Source organism: Trichechus manatus, unplaced genomic scaffold (genome assembly GCF_000243295.1).
Source record: "Trichechus manatus latirostris isolate Lorelei unplaced genomic scaffold, TriManLat1.0 scaffold00028, whole genome shotgun sequence".
NCBI lineage: Eukaryota > Metazoa > Chordata > Mammalia > Sirenia > Trichechidae > Trichechus > Trichechus manatus.
In genome coordinates this window covers 6654651-6677871 of record NW_004443964.1, presented here as the reverse complement: position 1 = coordinate 6677871, position 23221 = coordinate 6654651, and the positions used below count along the sequence as shown (strand labels likewise).

The window sequence follows — 23221 nt, the reverse complement described above, 5'->3', positions numbered from 1 at the left end:
TCACTTCCCAGGGTGAGCACCTCAGCCACCGAGCAGGGGGCAGGCGTCCTCTGGGAGCCATGAAGGGTGCAGAGGCCCTAGAAGCCCCCTTGGCCACCCACCTCCCCCTGGCCCCAAACCCATTTGTAACCAAAGAGCTGGGACCCACATGCCAAGGACCCAGCCCCTGTCCTGCACTTAATAAAAGACTTTGCTATTGCTTGGCTCTGACCTATCCATGCTCCTGGGGCCTGAAAGGTGCCCCCCTCCAAGTAGGGGACAGTTCTTATCCCCACCATCCCTGATATCCAAGCACACACCCACTTCTGGGGCAGGCAGGCTCAAGGTGAGAAGCACAAGTTTATTGAGCACCCAGATGTGGTCAGCAGGCGCCAGAGGCCCAGGGCTGACCTGCAGCCTAGGCAGGCCCTGTGCCCGCCGTGTGCCCATCCAGGGCAGCGCCTCACAAAGGCAGCACCATAGCTCCATCGGCCGCCTGGGAGAGGTAGAAGGTGGCGGTTCCACTGTACTGCTCCTGGGGAGGTGCGGGAGGGGTCTGAGTGGCCCCATGCCACCACCCTGGCCCAGGACACCTGTTTGGTGTGTCCTCTGCCCTCCCAGGCTCGGGCACCACCCACCTGAATGTGCTGCATGGTGCGGGACGCGGTGGCAGCCTCCAGCAGTGTCACTGTGCAGCCACCAAAGCCACCACCTGTCATGCGGCTGCCATAAACTCCAGGTACAGACAGTGCGGCCTCCACCAACTGGTCCAGCTCAGGGCAGCTCACCTCAAAGTCATCCCTGAAAAGAGGATAAGGAGGGGCAGACCTGGGACACACGGGCCTGGGACAGCCTGTACCTGGGCGGTGTGGGTGCCCGGAGGGCCTTACCTGAGCGAGTGGTGACTCTCTACCATGAGGTGGCCGAAGGCTCGGTAGTCCCCCCGGTTCAGGGCGTCCGCAGCCTGGGCCGTGCGACGGATCTCACCCACAACATGCCGTGCCCGCCGGAAGCCCTCCTTGCTCACCAGCTCCTTGCCAGCTGGGGAGGAAAGGGAGTCAGCAGACCACCTCCCACCGCCCATGGGATGTGGGGGAGGGGCCACAATGGCTCCAGGGCAGTGGCCCTGGCCGGTCACCCAACAGCTATTTGCTGAGTACTACTTAGTGAAGGGGTAAGAGGCCCATGGGTCAGAGGCAACCTCCAAGGCAGAGACCTGGCTCTGAACCTGCGTCAATGTCGTAGGTGCGACCCTGAGCAGGTGACTGGGTTTTCAGGGCCTCCTTCTCCTCCACGGTAAAATGAGAGGACGCTGCCTCATCTGAGTGCCATGAGGACGGAACACATGTAAACCACCCAGCAGGGTACCTGGCACAGAGTGAGTGCTCACAAACAGCAATTTAAGGCCCAGGCCCTGCAGGTGCTTCCAGGGTGAGTGGGACGCTGTCCTGCCCTCTAGCGGTCCCGGCAGAGCTGATGTTTACACCGGAGGGCTGGGGGCTCCAGAGGGGCCAGGGAACAGCCCAGGCAGAGATCAGGAGGCAGGGTGTGCTAGGGAGTCAGCATGATGTCCTACTGGGGTGGGAAGGGTGGACGGAGTGGTCTCTAACAGCAGCCCTGAGTGCCAAGGGCAGTTTGCTACTTAATTCCATGCCACGGAGGCTTCGGCAGGGAAGGACAGGGCTGAGCCTTAGTGGACAGAAGTGACAGACTTGGGCAGGAGGGCCGGGCTGGGAGAAGCGGGCGCCCAGGAGCAGCGACTGTTCATATTTAACTGGGAGCCTGATGGGGACCAAGGTCAGAGACAAGAGTGGGAGGATGGCTGAGATGCGGGAACAATGAAGACTCTGGCTGACTCCGAGGTTTCAAACAGGAGTGATAAGAGCAAGAAAATAACAGAAAAGGGGAAGTCCAGGGGAGCCTGTGGTGAGGAAGGAGTTCAGGGGGTCATGGGACACCCAGGGGGACACACTGTGGCTGGGAGAGCAGGGGCTGGAGATGCAGGTCTGAGGCTTTAGTGGAACAGTGGGGGTTGCTGCTATGTGCTGAGGATGAACTCTGGGGGGACATCAGAGAAACGAGCAAGCTGATGTGGATGCTGCTGCGGGGGCGTGGGGAGGCAACAGGGCCAAGGTCAAGGGCTGAGTGTAATCCACAAGGTTTATGTCAGGAAGCCACTGGCCAGCTCCGCAAGAGGTGTCATGGAGAGTGTCCTGGGGCGGGGGGGGGGGGGGGGCAGGCCGACTGGGGGATTAGGCAATGGGTGAAGATGAGGAAGTGGGGGAAACACGTTAGTTAGGGACTCTTCCGGGGAGTTTGGCAGGGGAAGGAAACAGACTTTTAGGAGGACAGAAAGCTGAGCATGTTTCATGTTTTGTTCCAAAAGCAGAAGGGAAGGAGCAGGCAGAGGACAGGAAGGAAGGTGCAAGAGTGGGCGGGGCTGCTGGGCAGGACTCTGGAGAAGGCAGGGGGAGCAGCAGAGGAGTGAAAGCTTCAGCCAAGGTCATCTGCACAGAGCAGGCGGGGCAGGGCTGAATGGCTGCTTTGGAGAAGGTGATGTTCACAAAGAGAAGGACAAGATGGTCCCTCAGGCTGCCAGGGTCCCTGAAGGGCCACACCTACACTGGCAGGGAGGGGGCAGCTCCCCGAGTGGGCAGCACAGCACAGGGTTCACACTGTGGCTTCTGTCTCAGCACTGCCAGTGCCCGCACCTTCCCCAGGAATGGACAGTAATACTACCTGCTCTACAGAGTCCTGAGAGTTCCCATTTATGTGACCTTAGAACCTTGTGAAATAAGCACCACCTTCCTGGCCAGCTGTAGCAGGAACCTTAAAAATACTTCTGTCTTTTGACTTAAGAATCCTACTCCTAGGAACTCAGTCCTGAGAAAATAATAAGAGCATGCAGTTATGATTTATGCATGAAGTCCATCACAGGGTTGGGTGTGTATCAGAAAATGGTTTATGTCATGGTGCCCCTGTGTGCTGAAAGACTACGTACCTTTTAAAAATCATGTTGATGATGAACCTTTCATGGCATAAAAAAGGTTCTCAGATAAATCCGTTAAAAGGGCAGGGGGAGGCACGTGAGAACAGTGCATACACTCAATTTTGAAAATTCAGATGTAAGCGAAAAACATGGGAAGGAAATATGCTAAGATGTTAAGAGTGGCCTGATGGCATATTATTTTCTCTTCTTTGTATTTTTCTATATCTTCCACAATGGAAACCTAATTCTCTTATCAGAAAAAAACAAGATTAAGATGTCCAAGCAGCCTTGCTGAGGCTAGCGCCCTGGGTTTGCACTGTTTGGGTGGGGGGAGTTGGCAGAGCATGACATGAAGGTCAGGGTCAAGGCCACACCAAGGCCGAAGCAGCCACAGGGGGGTGCCCACCCACTTCCAGGGCAGAGTGCGCCCAGCCAGCCTCACCATCAAGCTCCTCCAGCTTCACCTCCCGGAGGCTCTCCTTGCCCAGCGCGTGGGCCACCTCCTCACACTGGCGCCGCCGCAGGGGGTACTCGCTGGAGCCCAGTGAGTGGCGGACGTTGGAGTTGGTGATGAGCACCGCCAGCCTGGGGTCCAACAGTGGCACCAGGGTTGTCTCTAGGGACCTGGGGTGGAAACGGAGTGGGAGAGATGACAAGGCCAAACGTTGTGCTTGCCATGCCAGAAGGTGGGCATACTCCACCCAGGAGCTTCTGATTGTGAGGTGGGAGGGGGCGAGGGGGGCCCCTGACCTGCAGTCAATGAGCAGCGCGTGGCCCTTCTGCCCCATCAGAGCGATGAGCTGGTCCATGATGCCACAGGGCACCCCCGCAAAGCTGTGCTCGGCCTGCTGACACACCTGGGCCCGGGTGGCTATTTTCCCCGAGTCTGCGGCACAGGGTGGGGTGTGGTGGGGAGGCTGGGGGCCAGGAGAGGGTACAGGGGTGGGCAGGTGGGAGCACCAGTAGCTCCAAAGATGCTCCAGGGAAATTCCCACCCCTCTCCCTAAGTCGAAGTAAGGGAAGAAGCGCTGACCACAGACCTCAGGAAGAGGGTTGGGTTGGGGGCTGGGGGCCAGGTGGTACCTGGGCAGAGCTGCTGGAGAAAGGTGTACATGGCCACTTCCAGGGACGCTGAGCTGGAGAGCCCACCCCCCAGGGGCACTGAGCTGACCACCACTGCATTGAAGCCAGGGAGAGGGGCAGCTGCAGGGGAAACGGGGTCATGGTGAGACAGGCTGCCTGGGAGGATGGGCACAGGAAGGGCATGTGTCCTGGCATGAAGGGAGGCAATGGCCTGGCAGGCTGCCTCTGGGGGGTGTGCCTCAATTGTCGGAGGCCACTGCCACCGACCTGCTGAGCCAAGGGGCCAAATGCTCTCTATCTCCCACCCTCTGTGGTTCCTAGGATACCGTCTTCCTGGTTCTCCTGCTACTTTAGGGATCCGGACACCAGCAGGCTAGGGGTGGAATCTTGGCTCCTCCAATCATGTAATTGGCAACCCAGGGCAAGTTCCAGAACCTCCAGGAGCACCAGTGTCCTCGTCTGTACAATGGGGATGCTACTCCCCCATGGATTAGACGAGCTAATGAATTACATGGATGTGAGCTGGTGATCCTGCTACCAGCATGAACCAGCCCAGGCCTGGGCCCATACCTGGGTAATGCTGAATCACCCCCTTGATGTAGTTGGCCCAATGGGGTGTCCCAGGCTCTAGCGACCGTTGGGCTGTGGGCAGCGGGAATTGCAGCCGCCGGGGCTCATCAGCGTCCTCGGAGGTAGTGAGAAGGGAAACAAGCCTGTCCATCCGGGGGCTGCCCACCAGCACGGTCACAAGCTCCAGCGCCTGTCAGGACAGAGGGTTAAGTCACTCCAGTACCACCCAGTTCTGAGGGGCATGGGGCCTCCTGACAGACCTGGAAAGGGTGGAGCCAGGTGAGGCTCCACCCTGCCCTGCAGCTGAACTCCAGGTTCACCAAGGAGCTGATGGGAGTGATGGGGGAAGAGTACTGAGCTGGCCTTGGGGGCTTGGGCCCTGCCCCCAGGCTTTTCAGGGGCCAGCCAGCTGCCAGCCTGAGGACAGACCTGGACTCTGGACTCTGCACTAAGCCTGGGTTCCCAGCTGTAGGGTGAGGGAGAGACCACAAAGAGAAAGGGGACCAGTCAATCCTGACTCATGGTGACCCCACACCGCCAGTGGGGTGGAAAGAGCCCTGGGTCTGAAAGGAGGCCTGACTGTAGTTGCAGTCCCACCAAGAGCCAGCTGTGTGACCTTCAGCAAGCCACTTGCCCTCTCTGGGCCTCAGTTTCCTCCTCTGTAAACTGGTCAGGCTGGACTCGGAGTCTCAGGGCTAGTGCATGCCCTTTTGTGGCTGGAGTTCCACGGGGCGAGAGGTCCGGATGCCCACTTCTGAATGTGGCATCGGGGCTCACAATTTGAGGCCAACGTACTCCCAGGCCGATGGCGAGGACCCGTGAGCCACAGGGCGGCTCAGAGAAGAGGCATCCACACACCCTCTCCCCGCCTACTTCCAACTCGGGAAACGCCCGTCCCAGGCTCTCCCCCAAATGCTCCTCTCTCAAACTCCGGGTGGGAAGTTCGGTGCTGCCCACTCAGCATTCCACATGGAGGGAATTCGCCTCCCTGCGACCCTGCGCCCTGCCCTTGGCCAGAGAGGTGCCCGAGGCAGTGGGCAGCAGGCTTAGAGGTCCCCCCCGCAGCCCCTCACCATGGGCAACACCAGGCCCTGGTTGTAGTCCGTGTGCTCCCCGATGAGGTTGACGCGGCCCGGCGCCGACACGGCCAGCTGAGGCTCGACCCCAAACTCCTCCCGAAAGGCCCTCCGGGCCTCGGCCAGCAGCTCGGCGACCTGCGGATGGCTCGAAGCAGCCATAATGCTCTCCTGCTACATGCAGCTCAGCTCCGCGGGGCCGACCCAGTTTGCGCTGGATGCTCGGGGCGGGGCCACGGCAGCCGGCGACGCACATTCCTACACGCACCACCCTCTTCCCGGGAGTGCGCCAGATGCGCGCGCGCACTCCGCCCCAGGAGCCTTACCAACCCAGCGCTTTGTGCCCGACGCGGCGCTGTGGGGGTGGGGAGAGCGGGGCCGACCCCTCCTCCTCCCCGGCCCCGCCCCACCCCGCCCCGGCTCCTCCCCCGCCTCGTCCCTCCTGTTGGAATCACCTGTAAGGCGCGGGGCGGAAGTGCGCACCTCGCTCCCATACCGGGAGTGAGGGAAGAGAGAGCGCTGGGGGCCAGTGTCTTGCCCTGTCTGTGCCCCATGATGCTTGCTGGGTGCTCTCCAGTGGATATAGCCCTGAGTGGTACTTGGCAGTACTGCGAGGCCTGAGCTGCCCCTCACTGGCACTGATCATGGGTCTCGAAGAGCGCGGCCTGGTGCTCAGTGTAAGTAGATACAAGGAAGGCCAAGTGTGGTGGTGACCAGGGAGTCACTTCATCACAGGATGCTTGTCTGGGGTGGACCCACTGTCACAGCTGCTAGCGATGGAGGACTGAAGGTGGGGGCAGTGGCCAGCAGTGAGCCCAGTGGCTCCTCCAGGGACCTACTCAGCTGCCAGGGGAGCTTCAGCTTTTGGTCCCAGCAGATATTTCCTTAGCCTAGAAGCCTTGGTCTCTGAGGCATGGCCTCATGCCCAGGGTCTGACATTTGCTACCTCTCTTGCCAGCCTGCATTCTGAAACTTCAGGCTGGCCCCAAGCCCTGCCTGGACATCTGTCCACAGCTGCCCATCCAATTTGAAACCTTGGAGCTAATACAGCAGAAGGGGCTGAAACGTCAGCAGCCTCTGGGATTAGGGTGGGGGCTTTGTGGGAAGGTGTGTAGCTTGGGGACTACTCAGGGGTTTGTCCAAAGAGTGGGGAACTGCATTCAAAAGGCAGCTCTGAAAATCGCATTGATTAAGGGTAGGGTGGCACAGATGATTATTGTAATTGCTGTCAGTAAGTTGTACACCTCTTGTCTTAGGCTGGGTTCTCTGGAGGAGCAAAACCAGTGAAGCATGTAGGACAGAGTAGAACTGCCCCATAGGATTTCCAAGGAGCAGCTGGTGGATTTGAACAGCTGACCTTTAGTTAGCAGCCGAGCTCTTAACCGCTGTGCCACCAGGGCTCCATACACACACGCACACACGCACACATGCACACATGCAAACACACACACAGTGAGAGAGAGAGAAAGAGAGATTTATTTCAAGGAAATGGCTCATGCAGTTGTGGGGGCTGGTAAGTCCCAAATCCATGAGTCAGACATCAGACTGGAGGCTTCTCCTTACTTACATGGTTGCAGGGGCTGATGAACCCAAAATCAGCAGGTCAGACAGCAGGCTGCAGGCTCACGTCCCAAGAACTAGATGTCAGAGGATGATGAGCCAGATGCAAGATCCAGGGAGGGCTTTGCCAGAACATCTGTATATGTTGGATGCAGGCCACACCCCCAAGGAAACTCCCCTTTCAACTGATTGGCTGCTCACATTAGATCACAAAATGGAGGATGATTACACAATATCTGTCAATCACTGAGAATCATGGCCTAGCCAAGTTGACACATAACCATCACAGTTCACCCCTTGGCACCTTGGCACCTGTACACACCTCCTTAAACCATATATAATCTCTAAATACGTAAAGACAATTATAAACTCATACTTGCACCTAACATGATACAACTAACTTGCATACAACTGAAAATACACTAGCCCTGTTTACATCTTATATTTTATAATAAGTAATGGAATAAGGGAGGGATATCTGCTATGTATATATAGCATTGCATTGGGCAAATCTGCTGCAAAAGACCTCTTTAAAGTGTTAAAAAGCAAAGATGTCACTTTAAGGACTATAGTGCATCTGACCCAAGCCATGGTGTTTTCAATCGCCTCATATGCATGTGAAAGCTGAACAATGAATAAAGAAAACCTAAGAAGAATTGAGGGACAGGAGTTGGTTGAATAGACACAGGAAATCCGGGGTAGAAAGGAGGAGTATGCTGTCACATTATAGGGAGAGCAAGCAGCTAGGGTCACATAACAATGTGTGTATAAATTTTTGTATGAGAAACTGACTTGAACTGTAAACTTTCACTTAAAGCACAATAAAAAAAATTGATGCCTTTGAATTATGGTATAGGCAAAGAATATTGAATATACCATGGACGGCCAGAAGAAAAAACAAATCTGTCTTGGAAGAAGTACAGCCAGACTTCTTAGAAGCAAGGATGGCAAGACTTCATCTCACATACTTTGGACATGTTATCAGGAGGGACCAGTTCCTGCAGAAGGACATAATGCTTGGTAAAGTAGAGGGTCAGTGAGAAAGAGGAAGACCCTTATCGAGATGGATTGACACAGTGGCTGCAAAAATGGGCTCAAGCATAACAGCAATTGTGAGGATGGCACAGGACCGGGTAGTGTTTCATTCTGTTGTACATGGGGTCGCTGTGAGTCAGAACCTACTCAACGGCAGGCACCTAACAGCAACAATAACATACATACGTATATGGTGGCGCGCAGTGGTTAAGAGCTTGGCTGCTAACCAAAAGGTTGGCAGTTCGAATCCACCAGCCGCTCTCTGGAAACCCTATGGGGCAGTTCTACTCTGTCCTATAAGGTCACTAGGAGACAGAATCAACTTGATGGCAACAGGTTTGGTTTTTGGCTTATATATATATATACACCCACACACTCATATGTATACAACAAAACAAGGAAGAAATACTAAAAACAATTACAGTCCTCATTTCTGCAACTTGTCACATGGTCATAGACAGTATAAAGAACTACCTTCTTCCACCACCCATTCTGTATTCGTTTTGCCCTCAGCAAGCACTTCAGCTGGTCGTGGTTCTTTGATTGGTAGGATAACCTAAACCTTCATTCCTGAAGGGTCTGGGACATTAGTAGTCATGTTGGAATTGGGCTGCTGATAGTTTTTGACTGACTTTAATCACAGGGCATGCTAGTACTAAGAGATGTCCTAAGGGATCTCCTGTATTCAAACATACTTTTCTTTACCCCCATTATGTAATATCAATCTAATTTCCCCTTGGTAATCAGGATCAATCACACCAGCCAATACGGTAACTCCTTTCTTTGCCTGTTGATCCAGAAGCATGAGGAGCCCAAAGTGACCAGGTGGCATTTTTAACTTCCAGTTCAATGGAATCAGTGTTGTGTCACGAGACACAAATATATTCACTTCTTTGGCGCATTCACTGAAGTCTATCCACATGCCACTCCCCCATACCTCGTCACCGACCATCCAGTGAAACCACTGGCCACAGATCGTGAATCAGTGAACAAAATTGCACATCTGGCTCTCTCTCCTTCCAAGCAAAATGAACGGCCAGGTGCGACGCTAGAAGTTCTGCCCACTGGGAGGATTTCCCTTCCCCACTGCCCTTCAGGGATGTCAGAAGTGGCAGCACTGCCACTGTCCACTTCCAAGTGGTGCCTGCATATTGCACAGAACCATCCATAAACCAGACACAAGTTTCCTCTTCCTCAGTCAACTGATTGTAAGGACCTCCCCATGTGGCCATAGATGCAGACCGGCAGATGGAAGGTAATGTGACAGGTGTGAGAACCATGGGCATTTGGGCCACTTCCTCATGAAACTTACTTGCATCTTCAGGTCCTGCTAGAGCCCAATCTTGTATATAGCACTTCTATTTAATAATGGAGTGCTACTGTGCATGTCTGACTTCATGATTCTGTGGGTTAGACAACACCCAGTTCATGATGGGCAGCTCAGGCCACATAGTGACTTGGTGGCCCATGGTTAAACATTCAGTCTCTACTAAGGCTCAGTAACAAGTCAAAAGCTGTATGTAAAAAGGAAGGTAGTTATCTGCAAAGGATGGCAGAGCTTGCTCCAAAATCCTAAGAATCTGCACTGTGATTCAGCAATAGGGGTCTGCCAGAGACTCCAAACAGCATCTCTATGTGCCACTGACCCCTCAAGCACCATTGGATCAGCTGGATCACATGGCCCAAGTGGCAGAGAGGATTGCACGGCAGCCTGAACCTGTTGCACAGCCTTCTCTCGTTCTGGGCTCCACTCAAAACTAGCAGCTTTTTGAGTCACTTTATAAATAGGCTGGAGACGCAAACCCAAATGAGGGGTCTATGGCTCCCCAATCTAACGAGGCCCGCACCAGGCATTGTGACTCCTTCTTAGTTGTAGGAGGGGCCAGATGTAACAACTTATCCTTCACTTTAGAAGGAATATCTTGACAGCTCCCACCCCACTGGACCCCTAGGAATTTCACTGAGGTGGAAGGCATCTGAGTTTTTGTCGGATTAATTTCCCATCCTCTAGCACGCAAATGTTTTACCGATAAGTTTAGAGTCATTGATATTTCTTCCTTCCTAGGTCCAATTATCATAATGACATCAACATAATGTTTAAAAACAAAACACTGGGAATAAAAGCAATTGCTAATTTCATCTGCTAGCCAGCTCATTTTGAGGACTCTTCAAGTAAACCATTTTTTGGCATAGTAAGGAAAAGCCCAAAGACAAAACAAGTAAAACATGCGTGGCCCTTGGGGGTGGTTGAAACAGAGCTAACTCGCAAACTGTGCCTCCCGACAAGGCTAGCTCTGTGAGAGGAGTCCTGAGGGAATGCTGGCAACTGCTTCTCCAGCAACCCCTTCTCTACATACCTCTGAACCATCTCAGCTTGGACATCCAACAGACCTGAGCCCAAAGCTCTATCCTTACTGCTGTTGTGATTTCAGACAAATGACTCAGCCTCTCCGAGCCTCAGTTTCTCATCTGTAAAATGTGGCTAGTGATTCCCCCCTGAAACACTGTCGTAAGAGGAACTGGAGTGATCATCTTCATAAAGTGCCCAGCCCAGCACCTAGCACTCGGGAAGCACACAGTGCTTGCTGTTATCAACCATCCATTCATTCAGCAGGCGTTACTGGGGTCTCCTGTGCCAGCCGGCTGGATAGAGAAAAGCCTCAGGCTGTCAGGGGCTGGTTGGCAGGCAGACACAGCCACAAATCTGACCCCTCTCACTGAGATAAATTCTCTGACTCAAAAAACCAAAATCAAAACCCATTGCTATCAAGTTGATTCCAACTCATAGTGACAGAGTAGAACTGCCCCATAGGGTTTCCAAGGCTATAATCTTTACGGAAGCAGACTGCCACATCTTTCTCCCACAGAGGGGCTGGCGGGTTCAAACCACTGACCTTTCAGTTAATAGCCGAGCACTTAACCACTGTCCCACCACGGCTCCTTTACTGTGACCCTCAAAAAACACCTAACCTGTTGCTGTCGGGTCAATTCCAACTCACAGTGACTCTGTAGGACAGAGTAGAACATTCCCATAGGGTTTCCAAGGCTGTAATCTTTACGGAAGCAGACTGGCACATCTTTCTTTGGCGGAGCAGCTGGTAGATACGACTTGCAGACCTTTTAGTTAGCAGCCAAGCAAGCTCTTCACCACTGTGCCACCAAGGCTCCTTGCTGTGACCCAGGAGTGGAGGAAGAGCTTTCCAAGTAAAGTTGAAGGATGAATCCTGATCTTTCTAAGCCCACACCCGTTTATTTCTACTGTTTCATTTTTATTGCAAGCACACCCATTAGATCCATCTTTATCCTTTGCATTGCTGAGTTTTTCTTGGAGGACCTGGATTTATCTAAAGGGAAATGCCCCTGGTTTGTTCAGATGGACTCTAAAACATCGACTTGGGAGACATGTTCACTCTGTTTTTGAATCCTGTCTAGTGTGTTACCCGTAATTTGTTCAAAAGAAAGTATATTTGACCCTTGACCTTCCCTCCCATTTCCTGGCCAGATGGCACAGGACTGGGGGGATGTGGTACCTTCATGGGGCACCACACCCCAGGGTGTTCTCTGCTCTGCAGGCCAAGAAACTCTGCTAGCCAGAACCGACTAGCACAGATCCAACCGAGAAGGGCTGAAGTATCAAGAAAGAATTTCCAGTGATATCGACCACAGAGACATACTGTCCAGTGGTGGGAATACCATGTTTGGCCAGGCTATCTGGGTGGGCTAGGCAGGCTTAGAGGTGCCAAGGAACATTTACTTGTCCAGTCCATGGTGAGACCTGGCCCACCGTTGAGATTCACCCCTCTCTACCGAGTTCTATGTCTGTCTTCTGCACCAAATTCTTACCCCTTAGGCCCTCTTTAGGAGCCCTCAATGTGCAATAGTTAAGGCTGCTAACTGAAAGGTTGGCGGTTTGAACCTACCCAGCAGCTCCATGGGAGAAAAGGCTTGGCGATCTGCTCCCATAAAGATTACAGCTTTCAAAATCATAAGAGGCAGTTATACTCTGTCACATGGGATCGCTGTGAGTTAGAATCAACTCGATGGCACCTAAAAACAGGCCCTCCTTGCTACACTGTCTTCCTTCACTCAGTGGAGGTCTGTTCCCTTGATGCACCTTTGGTTTCTCCGCTATAATCCCAGCCTAATGGGACTTCGATCCACGTCTTCCAAGCTGGTATTTATAACCAGCCAGCCTGAAAATGTTTGCTCTCAGCAGACGGCCCACCCATCTCACCCATTCTGAAAAGTTCTTTTTGTTGTTGTTCCCAGAGAGTTCATCTATGTCCTGATTCGGGCTCCTCTGCCCTTCTGTACTAATACCAAAACCAGTTGCCATTGAGCTGATTCCGACTCATGGTGACCCCATGTGTGTCAGAGTAGAACCATGCTCCATAGGATTCTCAATGGATGATTTTTTGGAAGTAGCTCACCAGGCCTTTCTTCTGAGGCACCTCTGGGTGGACTCAAACCATCCTTTTGGTTAGCAGCTGAGCGTATTAATCTTTTGCACCACCAGGGACTCCATTAGTAATAATAAAAACCATTGCCGATTCTGACTCATAGCAACCCTATTGTACAAAGTAAATCTGCTCCACAGGGCTTCCAAAGCTGTAATTTTACAGAAAAAACCTTGATGGCACAGTGGTTAAGAGCCCAGCTGCTAACTGAAAGGTTGGTGGTTTCAACCCACCAGTCACTCCACGGGAGAAAGATGTGGCAGTCTGCTTCCGTGAAGATTTACAACCTTGGAAACCCTATGGGACAGTTCTACTCTGTCCTACAGGGTCCTATGAGTCGGAATCGACTCGACAGCAGTGGTTTTGATTTTGTGGGAATCTTTACGGAAGCAGACTGCCACATTTTTCTCCCGTGGAGCAGATGGTGGGTTCGAACTGCTGACGTGTCGGTCAGTACCAGTTGTTTCCCACCAGTGTCTGTTCTGATTGGTCAGTGCTCTTCACTCCTGTTGTTAAATATTTTTAAAGTCATCTCCAGAGCTTAAATAGGAGCCCTGGGAGCACAGTGGTTAAGTGCTCCACTGCTAACCAAAAAAGCCACTCTGCAGGAGAGAGATGTGGCAGTCTGCTTCCATAAAAATTACAGCATTGGAAACCCGATGGGGCAGTTCTACCCTGTCCTACACGGTCACCGTAAGTCAGAATCAATTTAACGGCAGCAGATTAGCGCTTACAATTACTGGGTTTTGTACAGATTATTTCATTAAGTTCTCACAAGCCTATTGGATACACACAGTTATTATGCCCATTTTACAGATAAGCCAAGAGGCACAGAGAGATTAAGGAACTCATCCGAGAAGAGCTGGGCCTTAAACTTGTGTCTGTCTGACCCTGCCACCCGTTCTCTCAGCCACCACCCTGCCCCCATGAGTACCCTGGCCCACTGCAGCCTGTGTTCTACCAGCCTCTGCTCACTGAAGTGCAAAGATTGAACGCTTAGCCTCTGCTCGTGAGGACAGGGTGGGAGAGACAGCCACTTTTCTGCATCATTAGAGCCCCAGTTTCTACCTGGAACACGCTCAATTCGGAAGCCCAGGCCAGTAACCAAGCCTTTTGGGAACTGGATTGAGTCTTTGGCACCTGTGCTAGGTCCAGATCCACCCAGCTGGGCTGTGGTGCCGCCAGGGCCCTTCGCTTTGGTCAACAAACACGCCTGGAGCCTCTGCCATGTGCCAGGCACGACTCCAGAGGCCAGCCAGACTGCTGGGAGCTTCTTGTCCCTCTCCGGCCCCAATCACCATCTGCTAAGAGGGCCAGCTGCAGGCCTTGTTTTCACCTGGTGCCCCCATCATGCCCCTGAAGCTCCTGCCCTCTAGGCTGATGACGCGGCTGTCAGTGCCGTGGAGAAAGGTCACACTCATAAGAAACTGCTGAGATGACTGCTCAGGGCTTAGGCCACCTTTCCCTGCAGCTCACGCTGGCCCAGAAGCTGCTAGCTGACAGTGTTCAGCAGTTGGTCCAGGCCTCCCAGGTCGCTTGAGGTGGGCAGGAGGGCTGAGACTGGCTGGATGCCTGGAAGTGGCAAGAGAGAGACCTGTGGCTGCAGCAGGACCCTCGGGCCTGTGATGCCGGGGCCTCACACCCAACCTCACTCTGTCCCCTCTGCAGCCTGACTGCTTAGCTCAGTGAGAAACTAATGGGTAAGGTCCCGTATACGTTTATGTCCAACAGAGTAGGAGTACGGAGGAGAGTTGGGGTTAATAGAGCCCAGGCACCACCTCCGTAGGGACACGCTCACTCTCAACAAGAGACCATCTGCCCTAAGCCTGCAGCTTATGGGTCTTTCCTTCCCAGAGCCCTTCTTGTCACTGGTACTGATGGTTTATCTGAGATGGATTTCTCCCTGGAACTATAGGTGTCAGAGCAGAGGACTGACACCAAGTGTGGCGGGGTGCAACGGGGACACAGCCTGTGGAAAGCCTCTGCCTACCGAGCCCTCCCTAGGCGGTATGAGTGCTGAATGAGCGCCCACTCCCCAGGCTAGTCTTGGGCATCTTCCACCATGTATACTTCTGGAACGGCAGCTTCCTTGGGAGCTCGCCGCCGCCCATGAGAAGATTTCAGACCCTGGCCTCCCAACTGTGCCCCCCAGCACCCTTTCTAGACAATGTTTGGTCTAAAAGCCACCCCAGGAGCCACAGCCTCACCGAGGACTTCTCCTCTTAGTAGGGGGTGTGACTAGAACAGCTCTTGGTTTCCTCCATGGGGAAGGGCAATAAAGTAGTTGTGGGTGGAGGCAGAGTCCTCTGCTCAGGACAGAAAGCCCAGAAGTGTCTGCTCCTGGGTGCACTTTATCTGGGAGATTGGCCCCTGCCAGGCACTGGGCATGGGGGAGCTCCATGATTGTCCTTGGAGGGAGGGTGATGCTCACCTGGAATCCTCAACTGCCTGGGGCTGCTGGTCAGTTAGCAGGACCACAGGGAACAGGAACCTCCCACTCCCCCAGAAAAGAGGACAACCAGCTCCTGCCTCAGTGTGTGAACTCAGGCTCCCCAGGCACACCTGCCTCCAAGGCTGCTGGTCTCCCAGTGGTTCCTAGGCCAGACACAGGTGGGCCAGGTTAGTTAGGGAAAACTTAAATGCTAGAAATCTGAAGGGTGCCTGGAGTGTACTAATGACCCCCTCCCCCCCCACCTCCTTCTGGCTCCTAGGTTCCCCTCTGCCCTGGAGCAGCAGTGCCCACCGAGGTTAAGGTAGCACCTGTTGTGCCCCCTCCTCTTGTTTCTTCCTGTCTTCTCCCCCACCCCTATTTCCTATTACAGTTACACTGTGTACTCTGGGCTGACTCCCTGGGCCCATTTTCTGGGTCTGTAAAACATCCTTGCTTCATATAAACCTAATGATTTAAATTCAAGGACAAAATACATTAACCAGGGATGAAGCACTTCAAACCTGGCCTGTTTTCCCTTAGGTCTGTTCTTATACAAAAACCTCACAGGGCCCACATCACCAAGTGTTTGGGTAGTTAAGTGGGGCAACCACATACATTTTACCAAAACGGGACAGTGAATAAAGACAGCATTATTAATATCGAAGTTCAACAAACATAACCAGGCAACACTCTGGTCAAATGTCACCTTATGAACAGAAATCTGCTTATCTCATTATTAACTGTACCCCCTTCTTCCTGAACTGAATCAGGAAACATAGCTTTCTGGACATTTCCCCAACACGAAATTTTGAAATAAAAGTTGTCATTTAAGTGAAAATCATTAACAAGATCAAGAGTCTAACTTAAACAGCTTTATTTTTGTCTCGTCCATCAAGGGCACAAGGTACCTTCATCAGCTCCAACTTTTGTTTTCCTTACAAATCATTCCATCACCCTTACCCAGTGACAGCCCGTGTCGGCACAGCTTCCAAGAACCACAAAGCATCTTTGCCTTCAGTAAAGTGTGCTCCAGCAGTATGGAGATGCGAGTTGCACTTCAGCAGATTCTAACAAAACCCAAAAGGCTGCAGACTGAGGGAGAAAGCTCAACAGTGCCACCCATTTGGTTTATCACAAGTAGTCCTAACAAGCTAACCCATCACCATCTCTTAAGTTTGTGTCCACTTGTGTACTTGGGACACCACTAGACACTCTAGAGCACAGCACATTCCAGCATCTAGGTTATCTCATTCAGAAACACAATGTGACAAAACTAAGATTAGGCATTTGTTCCAGAGCCTAGTTAAGATCTTCTAGAAAACCATTGCTTTATATTATAATGAACACCACCTTTGACACCTCTAAGACTCAAGCTAAAAAGACACCAAACACTCGACTTCAAAACTCTAGCACGCCTTCCTCTGAACAAGCTCCTAAATTTCAAACTAATCCAGTTTTTTCTTAGTTATTTTAACAAGGCAAAAACTTCTAGTTTTTCTGAGACTGGTTGCTCTTGTGCCCATGTCTTGCTAACATTCACAATGCTTCACTGGAAGCCATCACTGGTCCAGAGAAATAGTTTTGTAGTGAAATGGTGTCTTAGCCCAACAATGAATTCCATGCCTGTGGACTTGTGTTAGCCTACCTTGCTGTGTACGTTTCTATACACCTGGCTCAAAAGATTCATGGAACAAAATGCAAAATTTGAGTTCTAGAATTTTATAAGTATTTCCCTCTTGGTCTGTGTTGTACCTTGAATACAATCGAAGTATTTTATTCCTTGACAATATGGGGGGGGGGGGGAAGCCTATTGATAAACTCTGTCCTAAGTCCACATTCCAAACATGGCAATTATAACATTTTTATAAATCAGAAAATGACTAAGGAGATTAGCTTGCATGCTTTCTACAATTACTTTTATAACGAAAATTTCCTTTATCTACCAACCAAAAGCTAAACTATAAAAGCTCAAATTTTAGAATACAAAAAGCCTAAGTAATGGATGAATTAAAGCTCTATACATTCAATTTAGGTTTTTCACAATTAGATAAACAAGTTTATTGGTAAATTTAGTCAACATACATAATTAACCTAAAAACTTCAATAGAAGGATAAGTTTTAAAACCACTTGGAAGGCCACCTCTGTTAAGTGATTTTTTTCCCAGGACAGTATACCAGATGCAACTTATGGCAACACCACCTTAATTGGCAGAGGCTCAATAAGCTGGACCTACATGCCCCTCCCCCACAGCAAGTTTACACTAAAAGTTACAACACAAACTCCACAAGGAAAAGCATTTCAGCATTGGCTCCTCTTAGTGGAGGAGAAAAACAACCTACTTATGACAACACAACAAAAAGCTGCACTAACTAGTTCTGGAGATTACTAACAGATGATGCTGGTGTGAATAACTGGTATTATATATTCTAGAGCCCTTATAAATAAAATTCCCCATCAGCGTCTGTATTATCAACTAGAGGTTTAACATGTGGTAGAATGAGGACTTATGCAAGGTACAATGAGGCATAGCATTTCACTACTATGAAAACAAGTGTAAGTCTAGTGAGAGGCAAACCAACTGGACTCTAAATTACACACATCTTAATGACAAGACTCCCCACCACATGTGAATGTAAAACATTTAATTTAAAAATGTTGACACTACAATATATAAAATAGCTATTATAAATGCACATAGTGTATTCTATAGCTGCCAGGTTTACTTTTTTTTCTTTTTTCTTTTTTTTAGGAAACTGTAAATTACACCGTGGTTAAGACTTGTATCTTCACCCTTGAAAAAGCCCACATTCTATCACAGTGATGTATGGTCAGACTTAACAGCCCCAATTGTTAAACACTTGGATCAAGTCATAACCAGTTTTATTGCAAAAGGACCCTGTACACATTTATCAATTCTAGTACCTTAATAGCTACCCAACAAGTCATTAACATACAGAAACACATGCATCATGAGAAGCAAGAAGTATCACCCATCCCTTCTGCAGATCAGCAACTTGTCACTCCTGAGCAACAGTGCCCACATCACTGAGGTCTGTGAACAGTCACTTTTCGCATTCATCCTGAGTGAAAGATGGAATGACTTAAGTACAAACGCAACATATTATAAACAATTTCTTACAAAAAAACTCACAAATTAAACCGAAGTATTTTACAGAATTTACTACAAAACACCATAAAAACTGCCTTCCACTTAAGCTCTCTCCCCCCGTATCCGGCGAGCCAACTGGATGTCTTTGGGCATGATGGTGACTCTCTTGGCGTGGATGGCACACAGATTAGTGTCTTCAAATAACCCAACCAGGTACGCTTCACTAGCCTCCTGTTGAGGACAAGAGCCGCACAATTAAACTCTGCCCAAAACACCAAGCACAGGCAGCCCTCCTCCCTTACACAAAGCCGTCTTTCTGCCTTACCTGCAGGGCGCCGATGGCCGCACTCTGAAACCTCAAGTCTGTTTTGAAATCCTGGGCGATCTCCCTCACCAACCTCTGGAAAGGCAACTTCCGGATCAGAAGCTCGGTCGATTTCTGATAACGGCGAATCTCTCGAAGCGCCACGGTTCCGGGTCTGGAGCGAGCGAAGGGGCGTGTTAATGGGCGCCGATCGGCAATCCCGGTCCAGTCCCGAACAGTTACCGAACAATGCCGAACGACCGCCAAACCATTGTTTTCTCCCCGTTCTGCCTACCTGTAACGGTGAGGTTTCTTCACCCCGCCGGTAGAGGGAGCGCTCTTTCTGGCAGCTTTGGTGGCCAGCTGTTTGCGGGGGGCTTTCCCCCCGGTGGATTTACGCGCAGTCTGCTTGGTTCGGGCCATTTTTCACCTGAGGACAGAATCCCGACTGTGAAGCCGCGCGCTCCTCCAGCCTGGCCCCCGCCCGCTCGCTGCCGGAGCCGCAGGGGGCCAAGCCCGACCCCGCGCCCCTGCCGAATTGAGTACCGGCCTCCACCGGCCCCGCCCGCCCCCTTGCACCCCACCTTGCGGCGGCAGATGGCCGAGGCGCCTCCCCCATTCCCCTAATGACTCAGGCTGCGCGAAGCAGCAGCCTCCCCCGGGAGAAGGAGAGCAGGGAGGAGTCACTTCCCTTCCTCGACGGGCGGAGCCCGGGTGCCCGGAATCCGGCGCCGGGACCGCGGCATCACCACCCGGCCAAGAGTAGAAGCGCAGGACGGCCTGAAGCCCTAAGAAGGAACCGTCCCGTCCACACCCGACGCCAGTGGGCGAGCAACCCCCTCCACCCGTCACTCGGTTCCCAACGGCCGCGGTCCGCGGCATCAACGGCTGACGGGGCCTCGGGTCACGGCATGCCTCGCGAAAGCCTACCAAACGCCGAAGTCTTAGGCCACTTCACAGACCGCCGCGCCGCTTCTGGTGGCCCGAAGGAGAGCCGCAGTCGCCCAGCAAGCAGATAACACTTCCCCAACAAACGACTAAACCACTCTGCTCTACCAGCCCCCCCGACGCCTCTATTTTTATACCCACGCTTCACGCTGCGTCTCTGCGTCATAGGGCCCTCATTTGCATACACCAACGACTTTTTCTATTGGCGGGCGCTTTCGACGACGCGCTGACATCCCCCGACACAAAGGCCGTGCTTCTGCCCTGTTCCCTGATTGGTAGGTATCTAGATCGCTGATTGGCTGTTAAAGTGGCCTGATGATTGGATGGATGCAAACAGAAATGGACGAACCAGAGTTTAGCACTAAGAGGCTCCTCTGATTGGATAAAATGGAGCTATGTTTGGATCCTTCCCTTGGTTCCAAAGCTCTACAATAGAAAGTCAATGCAAATGAATTGCATTGGTCCCAAGCAAGACTTTGAGTCTGGTAGGGCAGAGTCTAAGCTTATTGGCATCAAGCTAATACAATACAGGAGAATGACAGGGTATTTTAACAAAATTTTTTGTAAATATTTTCCAATGTAAAATAAAATGTGTTCCCTGATTGTTTACTTTGATAACATTTTTTAGTTAAATTCGCAGTATAAAGCATTAGAATTCAGTAAATCATGTTATTATTATGAAGTATTTTATGTATCACGTATAGGGTACCTAACAACAACAACAACGTATGCATTTTAACCAAAAAGCAGTTATTTTAGTGATGGAGCGAGGGGGTAAATAATAGATACAAAGAAATTAATGTCAATAATTGACGTTTTGTTGTTGTTGTTGTTAAATAGCCAAAAACAAAACCCATCTCCATTGAGTCAGTTCTGACTCACAGCAAACCTATGTACAACAGAACGAAACACTGCCCGATCCTGTGCCATCTTCACAATCGTTGCTATGTTTGAACCCATTGTTGCAGCCACTCTATCAATCCATCTCTTTGAGGGTCTTCCTCTTTTTCGATGACCCTCTACTCTACTAAGCATGATGTCCTTCTCTAGGGACTTTTAATCCCTCCAGATAACACGTCCAAAGTATGTAATACGAAGTCTCACCATCCTCCCTTCTAAGGAGCTTTCTGGCTACACTTCTTCCAAGACAGATTTGTTCATTCTTCTGGCGACCCATGGTATATCCAATATTCTTCGCCAACACCATGATTCAAAGCTACCAATTCTTCTTCAGTCTTCCTTATTTATTGCCCAGCTTTCACATGCGTACGAGGCGACTGAAAATACCATGGCTTGGGTCAGGCACACCTTAGTCCTCAAAGTGACATCTTTGCTTTTTAGCACTTTAAAGAGGTCTTTTGCACCAGATTTGCCCAATACAATATGTCATTTGATTTCTTGACTGCTGTGTCCATGGGTGTTATTTGTGGATAAAGTAAAATAAAATCCATGGGTGTTATTTGTGGATACAAGTAAAATGACAACTTCAATATTTTCTCTGTTTATCATGATGTTGATTAGTCCAGTTGTGAGGATTTTTTTTTCTTTATGTAGAGGTGTAATCCATACTGAGACTGTAGTCTTTGATCTTCATCAGTAAATGCTTCAAGTCCTCTTTACTTTCAGCAAGCAAGTTTGTGTCATCTGCATATTGCAGGTTGTTAATGAGTCTTCCTCCAATCCTGATGCCAAATTCTTCTTGTATAGCCCACTTCTTAGATTATTTGCTCAGCATACAGATTGAATAAGTATGGTGAAAGGATACAACCCTGACGTACACCTTTCCTGATTTGTAATTGAGTTTACAAGTACTGTTTGATATGTTTTTAGACTATGTCGCAAAATACTTTGTGATCCCAGTACCCCTGGAGTTAAACAAGAAGTAACCTGCTAAGCGACACACTGCATTTTTCTAATTATGTAATTTAACTGAATGAAATTACTAGGCAAAAAGGAAATAGTTCTTATAGTATTTACATGCATATAAGGAATAAATGAAAGATAGCTAAATTAAATACATGTCCTTGTGTTTAATGGTATGTCTTGGCAGGTATTACTTCTGAAGAAACATGGCAAACGTATAAAATGCTAATCCCTACCTTCGCCTAAATAAATATCTTACATGGATTGCAATACTCAGTCTTCCAGATGACTCAGATATAGAAAATACCAAAGCGGGCTTAAGGTTAAGAACAGCCAAGCAAAGCCCAGAAAATTGAAACAGAGCCTTGGGCATTCTACTCCATAGATTCTATTTGGGGTTCACCGATTATTTTACATTATTTAAATAAAAAGTAGCAGAACCAGGCACATATACATGTCAACTTAGAGAATTACTGCACGTAAGTACAAATACTTCAATATTTACTTGCCACATCAAAGGTCTTGCGTCCGTATCAATAGTGAAGGAAATTTACAACTTGAGAAAGCAGCTATGGCAGAAACAGGGCTTTGAACCTTTCATTCCAATTCGAACCCCTGCTGAGAATTTGCATTTCTAACAAGTTCCCTACTGAAAACTTGTGTTTCCACCCAGATGTACTGAATCAGAATCTACAGTTTAACAAGATCCCCAGGTGATCAGTATGTATCATTTCCTGGGAACTTGTTACAAATGCAAATTATCATCAGGGGTTGGAACCTGAAGGAATCCGTTCGAAGCCCTGCGCAGAAACACCGTTGGTCCAATCTCTGGTACCCAATTCCTCTCATTTTCATATACCAAAACTTTCATGTGACAATTTAATCAACTTTAATTTCTACCTTCTGCTGGAAGTTTGGGGTAGAGACAAGAAAAGCTTACTATTTCATAGCCGTATCCAGAAGAGAAGCCAAGATGGAGGTTCTCAGAGCCTGTGTAAAGCTAAGAGGAGGGGGTTGTTTGGAACTCAAATAGGAGGCTGTCAAATACCCTGGGATGTACCCAGTGATACATTGTCATCTTCCCGTGACTGCTGAGGGACCAGGAGGAAGAAGGGATCCCTAAGTTAAAGTTCCACAGTTTTTCTTGGAGACCAGAACCTTGTCATTTTTATGCCTCCAATGCAGGGACGGTCCAGTTACCTTTTTCCCAGTGCTGGTAATTACTAGGGAAGAACTAAAACTGCTCCTGGAGAAACAAGGTGTGAATTTACAATATGATGCCAAGCAGCCATTTAAAGAAATAGTTTGTCCCTCTTACTTGGTAGTTATACAGGTAAGTTTGTTGTTTTTCCTAAGTTGAGCGGGGGAGGAAAAACAACCCAGTAAATGGGGAAGAACTGGAAATGTCTATGTAAACAATATTATGTGATGCAGTGCGTAGACTTCTGTCCTGGTTCCTGTTCTGTCACTGACTTGCTGAGTAACTTCAAGCAAGTTACTTAACCTCTCTGGGTTTCTGTTTCCTCTTTTATAAATTAAGCAGTTTGGATGATATCACACAATTCTACCAGTACACACTTATTCTGAAGTTCGTGGTCACCCACCCATTGCGTCGAGTTGATTCCAACTCATAGGGACCCTATAGAACAGAACAGAACTGCCCCCGTAGGGTTTTCAAGTCTGTAAATTTTTACAGAAGCAGACTTCCACATCTTTCTCCCAGAAATCGGCTGGTGGGTTCAAACCGCCAAGCTTTTGGCTAGCAGCCGAAGCTCCACTTTCATGGTATATATCCATTATTTAAAATCTAACTCTG

At 50.0% G+C, this 23221-nt stretch overlaps 2 protein-coding genes across 2 annotated transcripts; both read right to left on the bottom strand.

Moving 5' to 3' along the window:
- Nucleotides 1-263: 263 nt before the first annotated feature.
- GALK1 (galactokinase 1) lies at nt 264-6025 on the bottom strand. The gene is made up of 8 exons (XM_004374146.2): nt 5695-6025; nt 4622-4811; nt 4052-4171; nt 3719-3854; nt 3411-3592; nt 870-1020; nt 618-780; nt 264-514 (listed from the first exon to the last, which is right to left on the bottom strand). The coding sequence occupies exons 1-8, from the start codon at nt 5857-5859 to the stop codon at nt 443-445; spliced, it is 1179 nt and encodes a 392-aa protein (XP_004374203.1). The 5' UTR covers nt 5860-6025; the 3' UTR covers nt 264-442.
- A 10012-nt stretch (nt 6026-16037) lies between these two features.
- LOC101357033 (histone H3.3) lies at nt 16038-19651 on the bottom strand. Its single transcript, XM_004374145.2, has 4 exons — nt 19525-19651; nt 18890-19024; nt 18616-18769; nt 16038-18521 (listed from the first exon to the last, which is right to left on the bottom strand). The coding sequence occupies exons 2-4, from the start codon at nt 19015-19017 to the stop codon at nt 18393-18395; spliced, it is 411 nt and encodes a 136-aa protein (XP_004374202.1). The 5' UTR covers nt 19018-19024; nt 19525-19651; the 3' UTR covers nt 16038-18392.
- Between the last annotated feature and the right edge of the window lie 3570 nt (nt 19652-23221).